The sequence below is a fragment of the Pongo abelii genome, chromosome 16 (genome assembly GCF_028885655.2).
Source record: "Pongo abelii isolate AG06213 chromosome 16, NHGRI_mPonAbe1-v2.0_pri, whole genome shotgun sequence".
Classification (NCBI taxonomy): Eukaryota; Metazoa; Chordata; class Mammalia; order Primates; family Hominidae; genus Pongo; species Pongo abelii.
This window is the reverse complement of record NC_072001.2, coordinates 46757412-46780420: the sequence shown is the minus strand read 5'-3', so window position 1 is coordinate 46780420 and position 23009 is coordinate 46757412. Positions and strand designations below refer to the sequence as shown.

The 23009-nt window shown below is 41.6% G+C and overlaps 1 protein-coding gene across 3 annotated transcripts in view; it reads right to left on the bottom strand.

Moving 5' to 3' along the window:
* WDR76 (WD repeat domain 76) overlaps positions 1-23009 on the bottom strand; it is a 42152-nt gene that overhangs the window by 2317 nt on the left and 16826 nt on the right. For all 3 annotated transcript variants that reach the window (XM_024232939.3, XM_024232940.3, XM_054532725.2), the window contains exons 6-12: positions 21974-22075; positions 21821-21864; positions 20480-20633; positions 13260-13418; positions 7354-7571; positions 5687-5839; positions 3112-3165 (exon numbers count right to left, since the gene is read on the bottom strand). In XM_024232939.3, the coding sequence (XP_024088707.1) occupies positions 3112-3165; positions 5687-5839; positions 7354-7571; positions 13260-13418; positions 20480-20633; positions 21821-21864; positions 21974-22075 (884 nt within the window). The remainder of the gene's footprint in view (positions 1-3111; positions 3166-5686; positions 5840-7353; positions 7572-13259; positions 13419-20479; positions 20634-21820; positions 21865-21973; positions 22076-23009) is intronic.

Below are 23009 nucleotides of genomic sequence, written 5' to 3'. Positions count from 1 at the left end.
TCACTAATCATCAGTGAAATGCAAGTTAAAACCACAATGAGATATCATCTTACATCTAGTAGAATGGCCATTATGAAAACAACGAAAGACAGCAAGTATTGGTAAAGATGTGGAGACGAAGGACCCCTTGTACATTGTTGGTGGAAATGTAAATTGGTGCACCCATAATGGAAAACAGTATAGAGGTTCCTCAAAAAAGTAACAATGGAACTACCATATGATCCAGCAATCCCACTACTGGGAATATATCCAAAGGAAATGAACTATGAGATACCTGTACTCCCACATTCACTGTCACATCTAAGATATGGAATCAACCAATCAATGGATAAATGAATAAAGAAAACGTAGTATATACACATAACGGAATACTATTCCACTTAAAACAAGAAAATCCTGTCATGGATGAACCTGGAGACATTATGTTAAGTAAAATAAGCCAGGTAGAGAAAGACAAATACCACATGACCTCACTCATATGGGGAATATTAAAAAGCTGAGGCTGGTTCGAAGGTAGTGACTTATCTTAATTGATTGTTCACAGTCAGTTACAGATAAAACTCTCTGTTCTACTCTTTCCCACCTTCTCACTACTACACTTGACTAGTCTAAAAAATAATAATAAATAAAAAATAACAAAGTTGTAAGGCCGGGCACGATGGCTCATGCCTATAATGCCAACACTTCGGGAGGCCCACATGGGAGGATCAGTTGAGGCCAGGAGTTCCAGACCAGCTTGGGCAACAGCAAGTCCTCATCTCTACAAATAATTTTTTTAACTAGCGGGGCATGGTTCTGTGTGTCTGAAGTCCCATCTACTTGGGAGGCTGAGGCAAGAGGACTGCTCAAGTCCAGGAGATTGAGGCTGAAGTGAGCCATGATCATGCCACCACACTCCATACTGGGCAAGAAAGCGAGACCCTGTTTCTTTTAAAAAAAAAAAAAAAAAGAGAGAGAGTAGTTAAACTGCTGGGCAGAGAGGGAAAGGGTTGGGGAGATGTTGGTCAAAAACTATGAAATTTCAGTTAATAGGAGAAATACATTCAAGAGGTCTATTGTACATCAGGATGACTGGATGACTATAGTCAATATATTATACTCTTGAAGATTGCTGACAGATTTTAAGTGTTCTCACCACAAAAAAATGGTAAGTACATGAGGTAATACATATGTTAATTAGCTTGATTTAGCCATTCCACAATGTATATATTTCAAAACATGTTGTACATGATAAATACATACAATTTTATTAGTCAATTAAAAAATAAGACTGGATGCAGTGGCTCATGCCTGTAATCTCAGCACTTTAGGAGGCCAAGGCAGGCGGATCACTTGAGGCCAGAAGTTCAAAACCAGCCTGGCCAACATGGGAAACCCTGTCTCTACTAAAAAAAATACAAAAATTAGCTGGGCATAGTGGTGCATGCCTGTAGTCCCAGCTACTCAAGAGGTTGAGGCAGGAGAATCGCCTGAACCCAGGAGGCAGAGGCTGCAGTGAGCTGAGATCATGCCAATGCACTCCAGCCTGGGCAACAGAGCGAGACTCTGTCTCTAAATAAAATAAAATATAAAATAAAATAGGCTGGGCACAGTGGCTCACACTTGTAATCCCAGCACTTTGGGAGGCCAAGGTGGGTGGCCGCTTGAGGTCAAAAGTTAGAGACCAGCCTAACCAACGTGGAGAAACCTCATCTCTATTAAAAATACAGAAATTAGGCTGGGTGTGGTGGCTCACGCCTGTAATCCCAGCACTTTGGGAGGCCGAGGCAGGCGGGTCACGAGGTCAGGAGATGGAGACCATCCTGGCTAACACAGTGAAACCCCGTCTCTACTAAAAATACAAAAAATTCGCCAGGCATGGTGGCAGGCGCCTGTAGTCCCAGCTACTCGGGAGGCTGAGGCAGGAGAATGGCGTGAACCAGGGAGGTGGAGCTTGTAGTGAGCCGAGATCGTGAGCCTGCACTCCAGCCTGGACAACAGAGTGAGACTCTGTCTCAAAAAAAAAAAAAAAACAGAAATTAGCCAGGCAGGGTGGCATGCACCTGTAATCCCAGCTTCTTGGGAGGCTGAGGCAGGAGAATTGCTTGAACCCAGGAGGCGGAGGCTGCAGTGAGCCAAGATCATGCCATTGCACACCAGCCTGGGCTACAAAGTGAGACTCTATCTTTAAAAAAATTTTTTTAAAAATAAAAATTGTGGACCTGAAAAAAAAAAAAAAGAAACTGATAAAATGGAACAAAATGTATGAAGCAACAATCAATATATATGACACACTCTATTCCCAACTTCATAAATACTGACAAAGAGGAATATCAAGGAGAAGGTATTGAGTAAAGTTTGATGTAAAATACACACATACAAGGCCAGGAGCCGTGGCTTACGCCTGTAATCCCAACACTTTGGGAGGCCGAGGTGGGTGGATCACAAGGTCAGGAGTTCGAGACCAGCCTGACCAACATGATGAAACCCTGTCGCTACTGAAAACACAAAAAATTTGCTGGGCATAGTGGTGCATGCCTGTAATCCCAGCTACTCAGGAGGCTGAGGCAGGAGAATAGCTTGAACCTAAGAGGTGAAGATCGCAGTGAGCAGAGATCACGCCACTGCACTCCAGCCTAGGCAACAGAGTGACACTCCGTCTCAAAAAAAAAAAAAAAAAAAAAAAAACACAAATACATTCAAAGTGGTTGATGCAAGAGTATAATCAAAGAAATGAAGTGGGAAGATGAGGAAGCCCTCTAGGCCCAGAATAAACAGACGTAAATAAACAGACCTTCAGACAGCCTCATCAGCAAGTGAGTAGTTACAGTCTTCTTTAATAAGATAATGTGAGTAATTCAGTTCAGAATAAAGTCATTAACCTTAACCAAAAATAACCTCCCACCTGCAGAGAACAGCTACTGACTACAAGAGACTGAACCTCTACAGACACAGGGAACCTGGAAGCAAGAACCCTTCTGGATAGGAACTAGCAAACTGGGACACTTATAATTTTTGTATTCAAAAATCAGGACTATTACATCTCTTTGACAATCAGATGTCTAATGTATGCACTGCAACAAATAGTTCATAGTAATCCACATCTACATTATTTGGCATATAGAAGCCTACCTGATGGTGGTGAGGAGCGGAATCTTAGAAGATATACAGCTGCTGTCAAAAATTCTGCAAAATAAAGAGAGTAAGACATTCTTTTGTTACTTAAAAACTTTCTGAAATAAATATCAGTGTATTTAACAAGCTTCTTATTAATTCATGGTATGAAATATATAACTGTCACTTAAAAATATGTAGGATCAGGCCGGGTTTAGAGGCCCATGCCTGTAATCCACAGGAGGATCATCTGAGGCCAAGAGTTTGAGACCAGCCTGGGCAATACAGTGAGACCCATCTGTACAAAAAATTTAAAAATTAGCTGGGCGTGGAGCACATGCCTGTAGTCCGAGCTACTCAGGAGGCTGAGGTGAGAAGATGACTTGAGCCCAGGAGTTTGAGATTACACTAAGCTATGATTACACTACTGCACTCCAGCCTGAGCAATAGAGCGAGAACCTTGTCTACAAAAAAAAAAAAAAAAAAAAAAAAAAAAAGAGTAAGATCAGGTGCTAACAAATCTTGGCCAAGATACTAAACAAAAGTTACAAGACATTTTATAAAATAAGTTAGTGCTTATAGTTTAGCGTAGAAATCATTTGGCTGGGTGTTGTGGCTCATGCCTGTAATCTCAGCACTTTGAGGCCAAGGTGGGAGGATCACTTGAAGCCAGGAGTTTGAGACCAGCCTGGGCAATATATTGAGACCCTATATCAACAAAAAATAAAAAATAAAAAAATAAAAATAGCTAGGTATGGTGGCACATGCCTCTAGTCCCAGCTACTTGGGAAGCTGAGGCAGTAAGGTTGCTAGAGCCCGTAAGTTGGCTGGAGCCCAGCACGTCAGGGTTGTAGTGAGCCATGATCATGCCACTGCACTCCAGCCTGGGCAACAAAGAGATCCTGTCTCTAAAAACAAAATTAATAACGATAAATGAATAGAAATAAAACACCCATTCTAAAGTGATCATCTGAACTGTAAAACTATACTCAAAATTCACAAAAATATGGGACATAAAGGATGTGGCCTGAAAATGTACAAATCACCTAAAAGTACATCTGTGTATCAAGAGCAGTTTCCCTGAGACTCATCAGTTGAAGGCCTGATAGTGCCATTTCCAGACTAAGACCAACCAGCAACCAAGGAGAGGAGTTGTGTTTTGGTTTTTCAAGAGACAAGGTCTCATTCTGATGCCCAGGCTGAAGTGCAACGGCACTGTCACGGCTCACTGAAGCCTCAACCTCCTAGGCTCAAGTGATCCTCCCGCCTCAGCCTCACAAGTAACTGGGACTATAAGCACACACTACCATGTCTGGCTAATTTTTTCTGTAGAGACAGGGTCTCTCCTTGTTGCCCAGGCTGGTCTCGAACTCCTGGGCTCAAGTGATCCTCCCACCTCAGCCTCCCGAAATGCTGGGATCATAGGCATAAGCCACTGCACCTGGCCAAAGAGAGGAGTTTTTATACAGCAGTTGGAGAGGAGTCTAGAAGCCTCCACTGAGCACTTCAGCAGAAGGAAACTAACAGCATCACCACCTCCTTCTCTTCTCCTTGTGCCTAGCTTTTCTGGTGTGGTTTGTTGGCACTAGAGTTTATTGCCTAAATAGATTAGTAGAAAGCCAAACCACTAATAGTTAATTTAACAAGAGTAAACTGCAGTGTAAATGAACAGAAACAGAACAAGTAGCTTTTGAGACAAAGGAAACTGCATGAGTGGAAATGGGATCCTGGCCTACCATTCCCTGGTGACTCTCTTCCTACACCACCTGGTTAGTACTCACAGACTTTGCTAGAAACTAAGTGGACACCTGTCACACACTGCAGACCACGCTCTTCCCATCAGGTGGGTTGAAACAGAAACTGGGTGCCATTCTGGAGCCTGGTGAACAGTATACATTCAACTGAATAATATATGAATTCCAAAATCACTTAAGGTAAAACTCTCAGAAACTGAAAACTGCTTGCAATTTTAAGCAAAATCAGGGATTCTAAAAGAGAACAAAATAATTTTCCTTTGTGATTACACTAATGTTCCCGACATCTTTACTGACACTGTTTTCTGTTTTTTGTTCGATTGGTTTATATTACACTTTAAATCAATTTTTAGGAAGTAGCTACAGAAAGGTACTAAAGCTAAAACCCTAGAACTATAAAACCATATCCAATAGCTTGTATAGAATCCCAGTTTTTGCCCTTTTCTGTCTGCCCATGGTCTGGGGCTCTGCAATTTCCATTCAGCACTTCACTTGCAGAATAGATCCCACTGACCCCAAAGTATGCTAAAATTATCTCCTTTTCAGGATACTACACAGCCTGGTTTCTGGGATTCTTCAGTGCTTAAAGGGAAGCCAGACCATAAACCCCCCAGGATAGCTACAGACCTTTGCCAGTCTCAAGGAAATTTCCAGGACCCAAAAACCGCTGAAAAGCCATTAAATACAGGTCACCAGTCTTTGGGAACCTAGATATGACTACTAAACAATAACACTAGCAATTTAATAGGGAACGGCAGTAAACAAAGCTTTTGGTTTACTGACACAGTAGCTATAGGCTCTTTAGATTCCTTAAAAACATTTCTGCCTTCCCAATTTACCTCAGATTACAATCGGCACATGTAGTCACCACTCTGTTACCAGTAAGAGGTGAAAAATAGGCAGAAGCAATGCTCTTTGTATGTTCAGTCAAAGAAATCAAAGGCTGACTTCTCCTGGAATTCAATCGCCTTGCATCATAAATATGAGTATCCCTGTAATGGGAGAAACAAAGATCAATGTTGCCATAGTACATGTAATGAACCTCTACAACAGGGCTAAACATAAGTTAGACACTCACATATTTGCTATACTGAGGAATATTTAAGATAGAACTCTCAGCCAGGTGCGGTGGCTCAAGTCTGTAATCCCAGCACTTTGGGAGGCCGAGGCAGGTGGATCATCTGAGGTCAGGAGTTCGAAACCAGCCTCAACATGGAGAAACCCCATCTCTACTAAAAATACAAAATTAATGTGGTGGTGCATGCCTGTAATCCCAGCTACTCGGGAGGCTGAGGCAGGAGAATTGCTTGAACCCGGGAGGCGGAGGTTGCAGTGAGCCGAGATCGCGCCATTGCACTCCAGCCTGGGCAACAAGAGCAAAACTCCGTCTCAAAAAAAAAAAAAAGACAGAACTCTCTAAGGCCAGGCGCGGTGGCTCACGCCTGTAATCCCAGCACTTTGGGAGGCCAAGGCAGGTGGATCATAGGGTCAGGAGTTCAAGACCAGCCTGGCCAAGATGGTAAGACCCTGTCTCTACTAAAAATACAAACATTAGCTGCATTGGTAGTGCACGCCTATAATCCCAGGTACTCAGGAGGCTGAGGCAGAAGAATCGCTTGAACCTGGGAGGCGGAGGTTGCAGTGAGCTGAGATCACGCCACTGCACTCCAACCTGGGTGAAAGAGCAAGACTCCATCTCAAAAAAAAAAAAAGACAGAACCCTCTAATACTCTATTAATTTTCCCAAAACTGGTATAGATAACAAGTACAATAGTAGACACATCTCAAAACTATAGCAGATACATGGATCCAGTGTGTACAGAAAGACTTTTTTTTTTTTTTTTTTAGACAGAGTCTCGCTCTGTCATCCAGGCTGGAGTGCAGTGGTGCAGTCTTGGCTCACTGCAACTTCCGCCTCCTGTGTTCAAGTGATTCTCCTGCCTCAGCCTCCCAAGTACGTGGGATTACAGGTGCATGCCACCACACCTGGCTAGTTTTTGTATTTTTAGTAGAGACAGGGTCTCACCATATTGGCCAGGCTGGTCTTGAACTCCTGACCTCAAGTGATCTGCCTGCCTCAGCCTCCCAAAGTGCTGGAATTACAGGCATGAGCCACCACGCCCAGCTGTCAAGTTTCTAGTTGGTTTTTCAATCCTTCCAAGAAAAAAGGTAACACAGACCAACAAGTTATAGGTCACATATAACTTTTTTTTCTGTGAAATTTAAATTTTCTTCTCATAACATTAGAGGCGAATGCATATAATGCCAAGGAAAACAAAAAATTCTTTCAGCTTTTTCACTATTTATTAAATCTAAAAGAATTTCTCATTTTCAAAAAAAATCACTCAAGTCTCAATCAGTATAGAAAGGAAAATTACTTGGCCTTTGGGTATTACAAAAGTAATACCTTTTGTAATATTGTATTACAATATCTTTGACAACCAAACTAAACCATGTAATTGTGACATTAAAAGGTCTAAGTCACAAAGTCTTATAAAGATCATACCTCAATCCGGCAGTGATAAAATACTGTCTATGCACTGGGTGGACATGAACAGTTCTTATTTTTCCCATAGAAGAACTGGTAAGTTTCTCATAAGAAGTTCCAGGTGTCCGTCTATCCACCAGTGACATATTTCCATCCCAGTGTCCTACTATTAAAGTGGAGGCATCTTCTGCCAAGAAGTCAAAGGAGGAAAAGCTACTTCTTTCATTTCTATACACCTAAGAATATAAGTAACAATCAGCTTATATCACACTCTTCTTGTAAAGAAAGCCAAAGCATAAATTCTTTGGTAAAAGGGTTATAAAACACTTTACCCAAATAACCTCATTTATCCTCTCATCATCCCCATCAGATGCACAGGACATAATGGAAACATAGTCAGGGTATTTGGGGTGTCCATTACCTTCAATATTCATCATTTCTATGTGCTGGGAACATTTCAAGTCCTCTCTTCTGGCTATTTTAAAATATACAATACACTGTTGTTAACTATAGTTACCCTATTCTGCTACTGAACATTAGAACTTATTCCTTCTAACTGAAAATTTAAAAAAAAAGAAAGAAACAAAGGCACTGATCAGCTGTGTCTACAATTAAATGGCCCATCTACCCATGTCAGGGCTACATCCCAAATCTCTCAATCCAATAAACCTCAGTTTCAGATCTACCCTGTGAAACATAACAGAAAAGAACTGAATCTGAATTCTACCCAATTGAAATTATATTTTAATATGCAAAGTAACTTTGCCAACCAAGTCCAAGACACACAGCTGAATGCTCACCTACTCTCAGTAGAAGAGTAAATATATACATTTTTTGACAGTTAATCAGGCTACATCTATCAAAATGTTTAATGCTTATACTTTTTGACCCAGTAATTTCACTAAGAGATCTATAACAATGTCTGCTGCAAGATTGCTTATAATAGCAATAAGAAGCAACATAAATATCCACCAAGAGAGATCTGGTTAAATAAATGATGGTCCACCTCTACTTTGAAATACCATGCCATGCTAAAAAGAATAAGGCAGTTTTATAGTATTAACTGTCCAAGATATACTATTAAGTGAAAAGAGTTGCAAAAGGCTATGTATATTAGTATGAAGCCATTAGTATAAAGAAGAGGCGAAAAAAATGTATAACTATATGCTTGTAAGCATAGATGTACTTTGTGGAAGCATACTCAAGATATGCAACAACGGTTACTTGTGGATAATGGGAATGAAGAACAGGCAGATTTACTTTCATATCTGATTTACTGTAAATATTTTATCATCAGCGTGTTGTTTTATTTTTTGTTTTTTTTTTTTGAGACAGAGTCTCACTCTGTTGCCCAGGCTGGAGTACAGTGGCACAATCTCGGCTCAATGCAATCTCTGCCTCCTGGCTTCAAGTGATTCTCCTGCCTCAGCCTCCCAAGTAGCTAAGATTACAGGTGCGCGCCACCACGCCCAGCTGTATCATGAGCATGTTATTAAGTTTTTAATCACATGTAATCTACAATGCAATCAATTTGGGTTTAGGACTCATGCACATAAAGAATAAAAAATAAATCTTCCTGTCAACTAAGAGGGGATGACCACAATTCTTATTGTTGAATCATGAACTGCTGATTTTTAGTTTGAAGAACAAGTATTATAAGCTAAGAATAAATTAATATGCTAAAGGCTTCACAACCTTCATACCCCACAAAAAGACCAATATATACAAATGAAAACTTGGCATACTCAATATATTTAAATGGTTAAGAGCAGGGGCTTTGGAGTCACACAAATTCTGGTGTAAATTCTTGTTCTGCCATCTATGTCCTTGAGCAACCTCATAAACCTCTCTGCCTCAGTTTTTTCACCTGTTAAATGCAATAACATTACTCATTTTCTAGGGTGTTATAAGGCTTAATGATGTATATAAAGCACACTCAAGATAGTGCCTAGTATAAGGTACCTGTTTAGTCAGTAGTATCTGAAACAAATTACGAATATATGCAATAGCATGAATGAATCTTAAAAGTGTTACTCTAGGTAAAAGCCAGAAACAAAAGGCTACAAATCATATAATTCCAACTGCTTGACATTCAGGAAAAGGCAAAATTATAGGGACAGTAATCACATCAGTAGTTGCCAGGGATTGCAGGCAGTGGGAGGAGAAAGACTACAAAAGGTCATGACGTAATTTTGAAGGAAATGGAAAATTTCTATCTTTTTTTTTTGAGATGGAGTCTCACTCTGTCACACAGACTGGAGTACAATGGCGCAATCTTGGCTCACTGCAACCTCCGCCTCCTGGGTTCAAGCGATTCTCCCTGGCCTAGCCTCCTGAGTAGCTGGGATTACATGCGTGAGCCACCATGCCCGTCTAATTTTTTGTGTTTTTAGTAGAGATGGGGTTTCACTATGTTGGCCAGGCTGGTCTCGAACTCCTCACCTCAAGTGATCCACCTGCCTCGGCCTCCCAAAGTGCTGGGATTACAGGCGTGAGCCACTGCGCCCAGCTCTATATCTTGATTATGATAGTTACACATGTGTACACAATTCACCAAAACTCACAGAATTATACACCTAAAGTGGTAAATTGTACCATATGTAACTTTTTTTTTTTTTTTTTTTTGGAGAGTCTCCCTCTGTCACCCAGACTGGAGCGCAGTGATGCAATCTCAGCTTACTGCAGCCTTAGCCTCCCAGGTTCAAGTGATTCTCATGCCTCAGGCCTCCCGAGTAGCTGGGACCACAGGTGCACGCTACCACGCCCAGCTAATTTTTGTATTCTTAGTAGAGGTGCGGTTTCACTATGTTGGCCAGGCTGGTCTTGAACTCCTGAGCTCAAGTGATCCGGCCTCCGTAAATGCTGAGATTATAGGTGTGAGCTACCGTGCCCGGCCTATTCTTTGTATTATTGCAAATAATGCTGGTATGAACATTCCTGTACAAGTTTTTGTGTGGACATGTGCTTTCATTTCTCTTGGGTGTATACCTAGGAGGGATATTGCTAGGTCATGTGGTAACTCTGTTTAACATTTAAGGAACTGTCAAACTTTCCCCAACCAACTTTACCATTTCACATACCAATTCTCAAAATATGAGGGTTTCAATTTTTCCACATCATTGCCAACACTTTTTATTACTGGCAAGTATAGTTATCCTAGTGAGTGTAAAGTGGTATCTCATTGTGATTTGCATTTCCCTAATGAAAAATGATGCTTAGAATCTTTTCATGTGCTTATCTGCCATTTGTGGTTTTTTTTTTTTTTTTTGAGACAGAGTCTCGCTCTGTCGCCCAGGCTGGAGTGCAGTGGTGCGATCTCAGCTCACTGCAAACTCCACCTCCCGGGTTCAAGCGATTCTCCTGCCTCAGCCTCCCAAGTAGCTGGGACTACAGGTGCCTGCCACCACGGCTGGCTAATTTTTGTATTTTTAGTAGAGATGGGGTTTCACCATGTTGGCCAGGCTGGTCTCAAACTCCTGACCTCAGGTGATCCACCCGCCTCAGCCTCCCAAAGTGCTGGGATTACAGGGGTGAGCCACCGCACCCAGTGCCATTTGTGTTTCTTTAAAGAAATGTTTATTCAGATCCTTTGCCCATTTTTTAATTGGGTTAGCTTTTTTAATTAAGCTATAGGAGTTCTCCACCTATTGTTTTAAAGTCAGGCTTATTGAAATATAAGTTACAGCCGGGTACGGTGGCTCATGCCTGTAATACCAGCACTTTGGAAGGCCAAGGTGGGCAGATCACTTGAGCTCAGGAGTTTGAGACCAGCCTGGGCAACATGGCAAAACACCGTCTCTACTAAAAATACAAAAATTAGCCAAGCATGGTGACACATGCCTAAAGTTCCAGCTACTCAGGAGGCTTAGGTGGGAGGATCACTTGAGCCCAGGAGGCAGAGGCTGCAGTGAGCCGAGATCAAGCCACTTCACTCCAGCTGGAGTGACAGAGTGAGACCCCCATCTCAAAAAATAAAAATAAGTAAGGCCAGGCACGGTGGCTCACACCTGTAATCCCAAGACTTTGGGAGGCCAAGGTGGTTGGAACACCTGAGGTCAGGAGTTCAAGACCAGCCTGGCCAACATGGTGAAACCCTGTCTCTACTAAAAATACAAAAATTAGCCAGGCGTGGTGGCACATGCCTGTAATCCCAGCTACTCAGGAGGATGAGGCAGGAGAATTGCTTGAACCCGGGAGGTGGAGGTTGCAGTGAGCCGAGATTGCACTGCTGCATGGCAGCCTGGGCAACAAGAGCGAGACTCTGTTTCAAAAATAAATATATAAAGAAAGAATAGAAACACAAATGTTCATCAACCGATGAATAGATGAATAAAATGTGGAATACCCATACAATGGCATATTATGCAGCCATAAAAAGGAATGAAGTACTGATACATGGCTACAACATGGATGAACTTTGAATACATTTTGTTAAAGAAACCAGTCACAAAAGACCACAAATTGTATGATTTCATTTATATGAAATGTCCAGAATAAGCAAATCTGACCACGCACGGTGGCTCACGCTGTAATCCCAGCACTTTGGGAGGCTGAGGCAGGTGGATTACAAGGTCAGGAGTTCAAGACCAGCCTGGCCAACATGGTGAAACCCCATCTCTACTAAAAACACAAAAATTAGCTTGGCGTGGTGGCTTGCGCCTGTAATCCCAGCTACTCAGGAGGCTGAGGCAGGAGAATTGCTTGAACCTGGGAGGCGGAGGTTGCAGTGAGCCAAGATCGCGCCACCGCATTCCAGCCTGGGCGACAGAGTGAGACTCCATCTCTACAAAAACAACAACAACAACAACAAATTACTCGGGCGTGGTGATGGGTGCCTGTAATCCCTGCTACTCAGGAGGCTGAGGCAGAAGAATTGCTTAAACCGGGGAGGCAGAAGTTGCAGTGAGCCGAGATCGCGCCACTGCACTCCAGCCTGGGTGACGAGAGTGAAACTCCATCTCAAAAAAAATAAAATAAAAAAGTTCAACTTATAAGACTTATCTTATTGAGGCAATCTGATACAGTTAAGCAAATCTGAAAGTTCATCTCAAATGATATGTTTGTTTTAAACATTAAGTAGAAGATGTCTTATTTTGAGAGAGGGTCTCACTCTGTCGCCCAGGCTGAAGTGCAATGATGTATGTGATTGATCACGGCTTTACTACAGCCTCAATCTCCTGGGCTCAAGCAATCCTCACACCTCAGCCTCCTGAGTAGCTGTGACCATAGGCACATGCCACCACACCAAGCTAATTTTTTTTGAGACAAGGTCTTACTACGTTGCCCAGGCTGATCCTGAACTCCTGGGCTCAAGTGATCCTCCCACCTCAGCCTCCTGAGTAGCTGAGACTACAGGCACACACCACCAAGCTCAGCTAATATTTTTTATTTTTTGTAGAGACAAGGTCTCGCCATGTTGCCCAGGCTGGTCTGGAACTCCTGGCCTAAAGTGAGCCTCCCACCTTGGCTTCCCAAAGTGCTGAGATTACAAGCATGAGCCACCACACCCAGCTAAATACAAGTCTTATGCCTAAAAATAGAACAGTAAGTTATTTTATTTAAAAGCTTTGGGAGAGAAAAAAAAAAAAAGAAATTTAACAAGCGCAAACACATACTATGTGCCAGGCTCTGTTATAAGTATTTTATCTGCATAAACTCATTAAATTCTCATGACAACCCTGTAAGGTCAGTCCTGTTAAATCCCATTTCACAGCTAAGGAAAGTGAGGCACAACAAGGTTAAGCAACTTGTCAAGGTCACACAACTAGTAACAGATGATCTGGGATTTGAACTTAGGCAGCATAGTTCTCAAAGTCCTTCTGCTATACTACTTCTCCCAATTGGTATAATAATTATTCATGTGGCATTTCATAAAGAATCTAGAATATCATCTGAAGTCAGCATGTAAACACATTAACATTTACCTCTTCAAAAATAGCCCTGGAAAAATCCCCACAGCGTAACGTGCCATCATAGCTCAGTGACAGTATGTGGGCCGGATTGGCGGGTGAGAAGTAAAGACAGCTAACTGGCTGACTATGGGGATGAAAAACATAAACTCCATCTTCTTTAGGTTGCTGGGTCTGGAAGAGAGTTGGGGGTGAGGGGAGAGAAAAAAAAACTAGTGAAAAGTAGTGATTTTTGCTATGCTATTATGTCATTAAAGAATTTACACTGGATTATATTCAGTCTTTTCTTAGTCTATAATTGTAACCACTCTCCCCGTCACAAAGTCAGAACGAGAAACTTTATCTTGTCATTAACTTTTTCCTAGTTTTCAATCCAACAATACCAAGTCACATTAATTTTAACAGTGACCAGCTTTCTGTAACTAACAAAATAGTTTATATATTACTGTCAGTTTATAAAATCCTCAGGAAATGAGAAATCTACTCTATTTCACACATGGTATAATTACTAACTAAAACAGTATCAGTACCTTACCACTTTGCTTCTGCAGCAGGCTTCTTCTGTATAATATTAACTTACTCATTTTCAGCGTAATTTTCATAAGGTATTTGGTCCTGGGACAAAGATAATAGTTTTAAACATACTTTGTCCTCTAAATGCACCATAAAAATGGCCGGGCACAGCGGCTCACGCCTGTAATCCTAGCACTTTGGGAGGCCAAGGCAGGCGAATCACGAGGTCAGGAGATCGAGACCATCCTGGCTAACATGGTGAAACTCCATCTCTACTAAAAATACAAAAAATTAGCTGGGCGTGGTGGCTGGCACCTGTAGTCCCAGCTACTCGGGAGGCTGAGGCAGGAGAATGGCGTGAACCCGGGAGGTGGAGCTTGCAATGAGCCGACATCTCACCACTGCACTCCAGCCTGGGTGACAGAGTGAGACTCCGTCTCAAAAAAAATAAATAAATTAAATAAAATAAAAAAATAACACCATAAAAATGCATGTATTTGAATTTCCATATTAATATACCTACTCCTAAGAACTATCCTTTCCACAACTGGATTGCCAACTCCTGAGAAGTCACTTTTCAGAACAAGTTATGTTTCTATGCCATATGGCATATTATGAACCAGACAAAGAATCACCTCTAAATCTGGCTTACTCTACTCTGAAATGGTCAAGCATTTTTGTTTTCTTTTTAATTTTAAATTTTAAAATGGAGAGAAGTATTCTTTAAAAGAAAGAGAAAAAATTATAATCACACATCCTCTTCCTGTTACCAGAGTTAGAAACTACTGACATATTTGTTTATAGCATTTGTTTTCTAGAAAAATAAAATTTTCTCTTGTTATAAAGAGTTCAAACAATGCAGAAATGTACAAAGATGAAAGTTTTAAAAAAATCACTCCAGGCCAGGCATGGTGGCTCACCTGTAATCCCAGCACTTTGGGAGGCTGAGGTGGGTGGATCATGAGGTCAGGAATTCAAGACCAGCCTGGCCAAGATGGTGAAACCCCGTCTCTACTAAAAATATAAAAATTAGCCGGGCGTGGTGGCAGACGCCTGTAATTCCAGCTACTCAGGAAGCTGAGGCAGAGAACTGCTTGAACCAGGGAGGCAGAGGTTGCAGTGAGCCAAGATCGCACCACTGAACTCCAGCCTGGACGACAAAGTGAGACTCCGTCTCAAAAAAAAAAAAAAAAAAAAAAAAAAAAATTCCAAATCTAAAATTAACCAAAATTATCATTGAAATACTGAGATTATAGACATCTTTATAGTTAAATTTAATGTGATTTAAAACAGCATATACAGCATGGTCCTTTTTTAAAATTTCTTCTCTATCATTCTATCTGTATAGGTACACATAAATCTGTCAAAATAATATAAGAAAATGAAGCTAAAGGAATTTTTGAATTTCAAGTATTTACAGAGACATTATCTTCTACAATGGCAAAAGTATAAAACAAAAAGCAATTGTAGTCATTATGCTTTTTATTTTTTAAACTGTTAATTTTAGATAATTTATATTGATTTGAGAATATTATTCTAACCCTTCCTCCAACAGTCTTTTTTTTTTTTTTTTTTTTTTTTTTGAGATGGAGTCTCACTCTGTCACCCAGGCTTGAGTGCAGCGGCAAGATCTCAGCTCACTGTAACCTCCACCTGCCAGGTTCAAGCGATTCTCCTGTCTCAGCCTCCTGAGTTGCTGGGATTACAGGCACCCACCACCATGCTTGGCTAATTTTTGTATTTTTAGCGGAGACGGGATTTCACCATGTTGAGACAGCAGGTAATCTGAAATGCAGTTTTTTTGTCTCAAAAAAACAAACAAACAAACAAGAAAACAGTCTCAACTCTGTCGCCCAGGCTAGAGACAGGCTAGAGTGCAGTGGTGCAATGCCGGCTCACTGCAACCTTTGCCTCCCGGGTTCAAGCAATTCTCCTGCCTTAGTTTCCCAAGTGGCTGGGATTACAGGTGTGCATCACCATACCCAGCTAATTTTGTATTTTTAGTACAGACAGGGTTTCACCATGTTAGTTAGCCAGGCTGATCTTGAACTCCTGACCTCAGGTGATTCACCTGCCTCAGGGTCCCAAAGTGTTGGGCGCGTGAGCCACTGCGCCTGGCCTTGTTCATTATTTTATACCAGGATTCATACCACCTACTTGTATGGCGGTGGAGGGTCTTACCACTCCCGTGGGCCAAGAAAACTTCCTTTGAAGACAATCAGTTCTACTATTCACTGTCCCTACTTCTTCTATTTTTCCTGATTTTCCCCCAGCAACCACTTCCCCATTCCTCATTCAAAAGAGGGAAAATCGGAATACCCAATGTGCTTCTCTCTACTTTTGATAATACAGAAAATTCTCAGGATTTGGTCAATTTACCAGTATAGATTCTGCACACAGGGCAGGGCAGAAGCTAAATTATGCTGTCTCCTAGCTCTGCTACAGGATTTGTTTTTCTCCTTGGTAGCTAGTTTTTAAAGTATACTACATTAGGTTCTGCTTCTTTCTTATTGCAGTAAGTGAATTTTTTTTTCTTTTTTTGAGATAGGGTCTCACTCTGTCAATCCAGCCTGGAGTACAGTGGCACAATCATGGCTCACTGCAGCCTCAACCTCCTTGGGCTCAGGTGATCTTCCCAGCTCAACTTCCTGAGTAGCTGGGACTAATGGCACACACCACTACATCCAGCCTTTTTTTTTTTTTTTTTTTTTTTTAAGAGACAGGCATCTCACTATGTCACCTAGGCAGGTCTCGAATTAGTGGGCTTAAGCGATCCTCCTGCCTCGACTTCCCAAAGTGCTGGAATTACAGGCATGAGCCACTGCACCCAGCCAGCATGAGGGATCTTACAGGGATGATGAAAATGTTCTAAAACCAGACTATGATAATTAAACAACTGAGTAAACTTATTAAAAACCACTGAGGCCAGGCACAGTGGCTCACGCCTGTAATCCCAGCTCTGGGAGGCCGAGGCAGGTGAATCACTTGAGGTCAGGAGTTCCAGATCAGCCTGGCCAACATGGAGAAGCCTCATCTCTACAAAAAATACAAAAATTAGGCTGGGCACGGTGACTCATGCCTGTAAACCCAGCACTTTGGGAGGCCGAGGCGGGTGGATTACAAGGTCAGGAGTTCAAGACCAGCCTGGCCAAGATGGTGAAACCCCATCTCTACTAAAAAAACAAAAAAATTAGCCGGGCGTGGTAGTGGATGCCTGTAATCCCAGCCACTTGGGAGGCTGAGGCAGAGAACTGCTTGAACCCAGGAGGCGGAGGTTGCAGTGAGCTGAGATCACGCCACTGCACGCCAGCCTGGGCGACAGAGCAAGACTCATCTCAAAAAAAAAAAAAAAAAATTAGCCAGGTGTGGCAGCGAGCGCCTGTAATCCCAGCTACTCAGGAGGCTGAGGCACGAGAATCACCTGAACCCAGGAGGCAGAGATTGCAGTGAGCCGGGATCACACCACGGCATTCCAGCCTGGGTGACAGAGCAAGACTCCCATCTCAAAAAAAAAAGAAAAAAAAAAAAGCATTGAATTTTACATTTTTTAAATAGGATTTTATGATACGTAAATTATTACCTCAATGAAGCCATTTTTTAAAAAAACTGAGGAAACTGTGAGCACAGGATAGACAAGATAATATTGCTTTTAGACTTGCTAAATCTGTTAATGAGATTGCCAAATATCCTGGAAAATTAGGTTGATGGAGATACTGGACTACAGAGACCTAGTAATATAGATTTTTTTTTTTTTTTTGAGGTGGCGTTTTGCTCGTTTCCCAGGCTGGAGTGCAATGGCGCCATCTCGGCTCACTGCAACCTCCGTCTCCTGTGTTCAAGCAAATCTCCTGCCTCAGCCTCCCAAGTAGCTGGGATTACAGGCACGTGCCACCGTGCCCGGCTAATTTTGTATCTTTAGTAGAGATGGGATTTCATCATGTTGGTCAGGCTGGTCTCGAACTCCAGACCTCAGGCGATCTGCCAAACCTTGGCATCCCAAAGTGCTGGGATTACAGGGGTGAGCCACCACGTCCAGCCGTAATACAGATTTTTGGAGTCATCAGGAAAGATATGAAAAAAGGATTTTTATGTATGTCTTAAATTATATACAGATCAACCCATCCAAAAAAATCTTCATTTAATCATGCTAATTTTCAATTTTTCCTTTCCAAAATTCTTCAAAAAGTAGTCTCAGATGGGTGTGGTGGCTCACACCTGTAATCCCAGCACTTTGGGAGCCTGAAGCAGGTGTAGTGCTTGAGCTCAGGGGTTTGCGATGAGCCTAGGCAACATAGTGAGACCCCTGTCTCTACAAAAAATAAAAAACTTAGCCAGGTGTGGTGGCACATGACCATAGTCCCAGCTACTCAGGAAGCTGAGGTGGAGAATTGCTTGAGCCTGGGAAGTTGAGGCTGCAGTGAGCTATGATCATGCCACTGCACTCCAGCCTGGGCAACAGAGTGGGACCGTATCTCAGGGGCAGGAAAAAAAAAAAAAAAAAAGTAGTCTCTATCCAATGCTTCTCCAGTTCTTTCATTACCCCTATACTTCCTTAATCTCCTAAAGCCTTTGTTCCTTACTTACCTCATTGTCAAAGCTATTCTCTCAACTCACTAATGGTACCCTATTTTCAAAATCAATGGCCTTTTCTCCATTCTTTTAACTTCTGTGCAAAAGGCTCTGCCAACCTCCCATCCTTGAAACTCATCTCTTGGCTTCTAAAACATACTATTCTGATCTTCTTCCCACTTTTTTGCTTCAGTTTTCTTTGCTAAATCCTATCACCTCCTATCCCCACTCACATCTTATCAAAATAAGGGAGAATCTATGATCCCAAAATAAGAACTTGGTTTCTGTCTTCAGACTTGCAAATTTTGTTTATAAACCCCAACCAACTTCAAGTCACCACTATTTCTTCATCTTCATTAATTGTCCTTATGGCATTTTTCATGTCTTTGGTCTTCTTCCCCAATAAGAAAATAAATTCAGAGAACATTAACTTGACTTTTCTCAATTTTGTAACAACAGACAGCATTTCATGCAGAATTATATGCACAATGAATGGAATTCAGTATCTATTTCTGACTCATCAAAGATGACTAAAATCATTCCAAAGCAGGTCCCTGGGAAGATATTTTGATACAGCTTAGAAACTGTTTCTTAGTCCATTTGGGATGCTAAAACAACATACCATAAACTGAGTGGCTTATCAACAGCAGCATTTCTCACAGTCCTGGCGACTAGGAAGACCAAGATCAAGGTTCCAGTTCATTCAGTGTCTGGTAAGGGCCTACTTTCTGGTTCATAGTTGGTGCCTTCTAGCTGTGTCCTCACATGGTAGAAGGGACAGTGGTCTCTCTTGGGTTTCTTTTATAAGGGCACTAATCTTATTCATGACCTAATCACCTCCCAAAGGTCCTACCTCCTAATACCATAGGGATTAGCATTTCAACATATGAATTTTGGGGGAGACAAAAACATTCAGACCATAGCAGACCACATTTTAAACACAACTAGAAAACTAAACTTCGGGCTGGGTGCGGTGGCTCACGCCTGTAATCCCAGCACTTTGGGAGGCCAAGGCAGGCAGATCACGAGGTCAGGAGATCAAGACCATGGTGAAACCCCATCTCTACTAAAAATAGAAAAAATTAGCTGGGCGTGGTGGCAGGCGCCTGTAGTCCCAGCTACTCGGGAGGTCGAGGCACGAGAATGGCATGAACCCGGGAGGCAGAGCTTGCAGTGAGCCGAGATCACACCACTGCACTCCAGCCTGGGCGACAGAGCAAGACTCCCTCTCCAAAAAAAAGAAAACTAAACTTTGATCTTTTTTTTTTTTTTCTACAGAGTCTCGCTCTGTCACCCAGGCTGGAGTGTAGTGGCACGATCTTGGCTCACTGCAAGCTCCCCCTCCCAGGTTCATGCCATTCTCCTGCCTCAGCCTCCCGAGTAGCTGGGACTACAGGAGCCTGCCACCACGCCCGGCTAATTTTTTGTATTTTTAGTAGAGACGGGGTTTTTCAGTAGAGACAGGGTTTCACTGTGTTAGCCAGGATGGTCTCGATCTCCTGACCTCGTGATCCACCCGCCTCGGCCTCCCAAAGTGCTGGGATTACAGGCGTGAGCCACCACTCCCAGCCCTTTCTTTTTTTTTTTTTTTTTTTGAGACGAAGTCTTACTCTATCACCCAGGCTGGATGGCACAGTGTCGACTCACTCCTATCTCCGTCTCCTGGGTTCAGGCAATTCTCCTGCCTCAGCCTGCTGAGTAGCTGGGATTACAGGCACCTACCACCACGCCCAGCTAATTTTTGTATTTTTTAGTAGAGACGGGGTTTCACCATGTTGGCCAGGCTGGTCTCGAACTCCTGACCTCAGGTGATCTGACTGCCTCAGCCTCCCAAAGTGCTGGCATTACAGGCGTGACCCACTGCGCCCGGCCACTTTAAATGTGTATGTGAAAAGATCACACAAAGTGTAACAAAGTTTTCTGGCAGTTAATTTATGACCAGATGGTTAATGATATTCAAGCTAAAAATATTAAAGTTCTATAAAGCAAATTTAAATTCCTCCAGATTTCTAAAATTTGGAATCATAAAGCATCATAAAGCCCAAAACTGTAAGTCTCACGCAACATTTATAAACACATGGCTCTAGCCTATTCTCTTCCACACTATTTGCTTTAGTCAAACTATAATATATTCAAGAAATTTAATAACTTACCAAATCACAAAGTCCAACTTGCCCAAATTTGGCCCCAACTGCTACCAAAGTTCTAGTTTCTGATGGGTGGAGAGCCATAGAGAATATTGGGCCTGTGGTAACTTTGTAAACAGTATCTTCACTAATGACCATGCCATTTAAATTGGCTTTGTAGCTAAGAAAATTACAAAGTTAAATTTTGTAAGTAAAACCAATCTCAATAGTCAAAATAAGTAAAAGATTATTCAAAAAGAAAAATCACAATTAGCAAATAAATATGGGAACTATTCAATCTCCTGGTAACCAACGAAATCAAATTAAGCAATACTCTTTCACTTTTTAAATTACCCTTGATAATTTTAATAACACCAAAAACTGGTAGGCTGCAGTTAAATACACATACTCACACATATTGCTAATGGAAGAGTAAGTTCATATAAAATGTTCAGAAGAAAAAAAAAGACCTTTGAGCAACAATTCGGCAATGTGTACTAAAAGCCATAAAAATGTTCACAATATTTGACGCATTAATCTCACTTCTGGAAATCTAACCTAAAGAAATAATCCATATACTTCAACAAACACATACACAAACACACAAAGCTAAATAGAAAACAACCACAAATACCAACCAGATAGGAGGAGAAGTGAACTCCTTCTACTCAATGGAATATTTTATAATTATTCAATAATTTTAAAGACTCTAGTAACATGCAACCACAAATGAAAAAAACAACGCAGGCCAGACACACTGGCTCACACCTGTAATCCCAGCACTTTGGGAGTCCAAGGCAGACAGCTCACTTGAGCCCAGGTGTTCAAGACCAACCTGGGCAACACAGCAAAATCTCATCTCTACAAATACAAAAATTAGTGAGATGTGATGGTGCACGCCTGTAGTCCAACCTACTTGGGAGGCTGAGGTGGGAGGATCATTTGAGCCCAGGAAGCGGAGGTTGCAGTGAGCCAAGATAGTGCCACTGCACTGCAGCCTAAGTGATAGAGGGAGACTTTGTCTCAAAAAACAAAAAAAAAAAAAGAAAAAGAAAAAAGTGTAATGCAAAATTGTATATACATTACAACATATAGTAAAAATGTATGTGGATTCACTCATTTATTCAACATTGAACATATATTATGTGCCAGGCACTGTTCTGGTTATTGAAATAGAATTCTTGCCCTCATGAAGCTTATATCCTAGTGGTATTGTATATGGCAACACTTGAGAGGAAATACACAAAAACAACAGTTGTTAGGGTGGAAACATTTCATCTCACTTTCAAAATTCCCTAAAATGGTGTATAGTCTTTAAACTCAAACATCTCAAAAAATATAAAAGAAACACAAGGAATTTCAACTTACCTTTTAATGCTAGATAATCCCTTCTCAGTGTTCTTACTACTTGGCTGAAACATTAGGAGAGATCAAAGAACTAAGTTAATATGTATATATTTTTACATATATATATTTCCTTAACAGATGATTCTAAAGGCTATTAGCCTTCCCAAGTGATACCTTGCTCATTCCTGCCCATGTCTGCAGAAATCCTTTAAATCGTTCACTGCTGTCTTCTTGATTTTCAGAAGTCATTTCTAAAGGCCCAGGAGGTAACAAAGGCTGTTATAAAAAATAAAAAGTTATTTGTTGGGCTCCCTGCCCTAGAATGTAAACACAAAGAGGGCAAGGGTATTTGTCTGTTTTCCCCACAACTTCACTTTCAACATCAACAGTAATTGTGGCATATCATGGACATTCAAAATAATTGTTCAATAAATGAATGCCAGGTACCCTATAAAGTAATAATAACATGTATTATCTCATTTAATCCTCTCAACAACCTAGCAAATGAGGTATCACATTTTAAAGACAGTGGATTGAAACTTAGAGACTGTAATCCCAGCACTTTGGCAGGCCGAGGCAGGTGGATCATGAGGTCAGGAGTTCGAGACCAGCCTGGCCAATATGGTGAAATCCCATCTCTACTAAAAATACAAAAATTTGCTGGGCGTGGTGGCAGGCACCTGTAATCCCAGCAACTCAGGAGGCTGAGGCAGGAGAATCGTGTGAACCCAGGTGGTGGAGGTTGCAGTGAGCCGAGATTGTGCTATTGCACTCCAGCCTGGGCAACAGGGCGAGACTCCATCTCAAAAAAAACAAAAAAAAAAAAACCAGAAACTTAAGAGGAGTTAACTTGCCCAAAGTCACACAGCCAATAACTGGAGAAGCTGAGAATTGACTCAGATTATCTTAACTCATTACTCAGTATTATACCTACATTAGTATTTTTTTAAACAGTTTGTAACCAATTAATGGGTGAGAAATCATGTTAATATGTCACAACTAGCAATTTGTTTTAGCGAATGAGAACAAAATAGAAATACCAGGCCAGGTACATGGCTCACACCTGTGATCCCAGCACTTTGGGAGGCCGAGGCAGGCAAATAGCTTGAGGCCAGAAGTTCTAGACCAGCCTGGCCAACATGGCGAAACCCCATTTCTACTAAAAATACAAAAATTAGCCATGCATGGGCCAGGCGCGGTGGCTCACGCC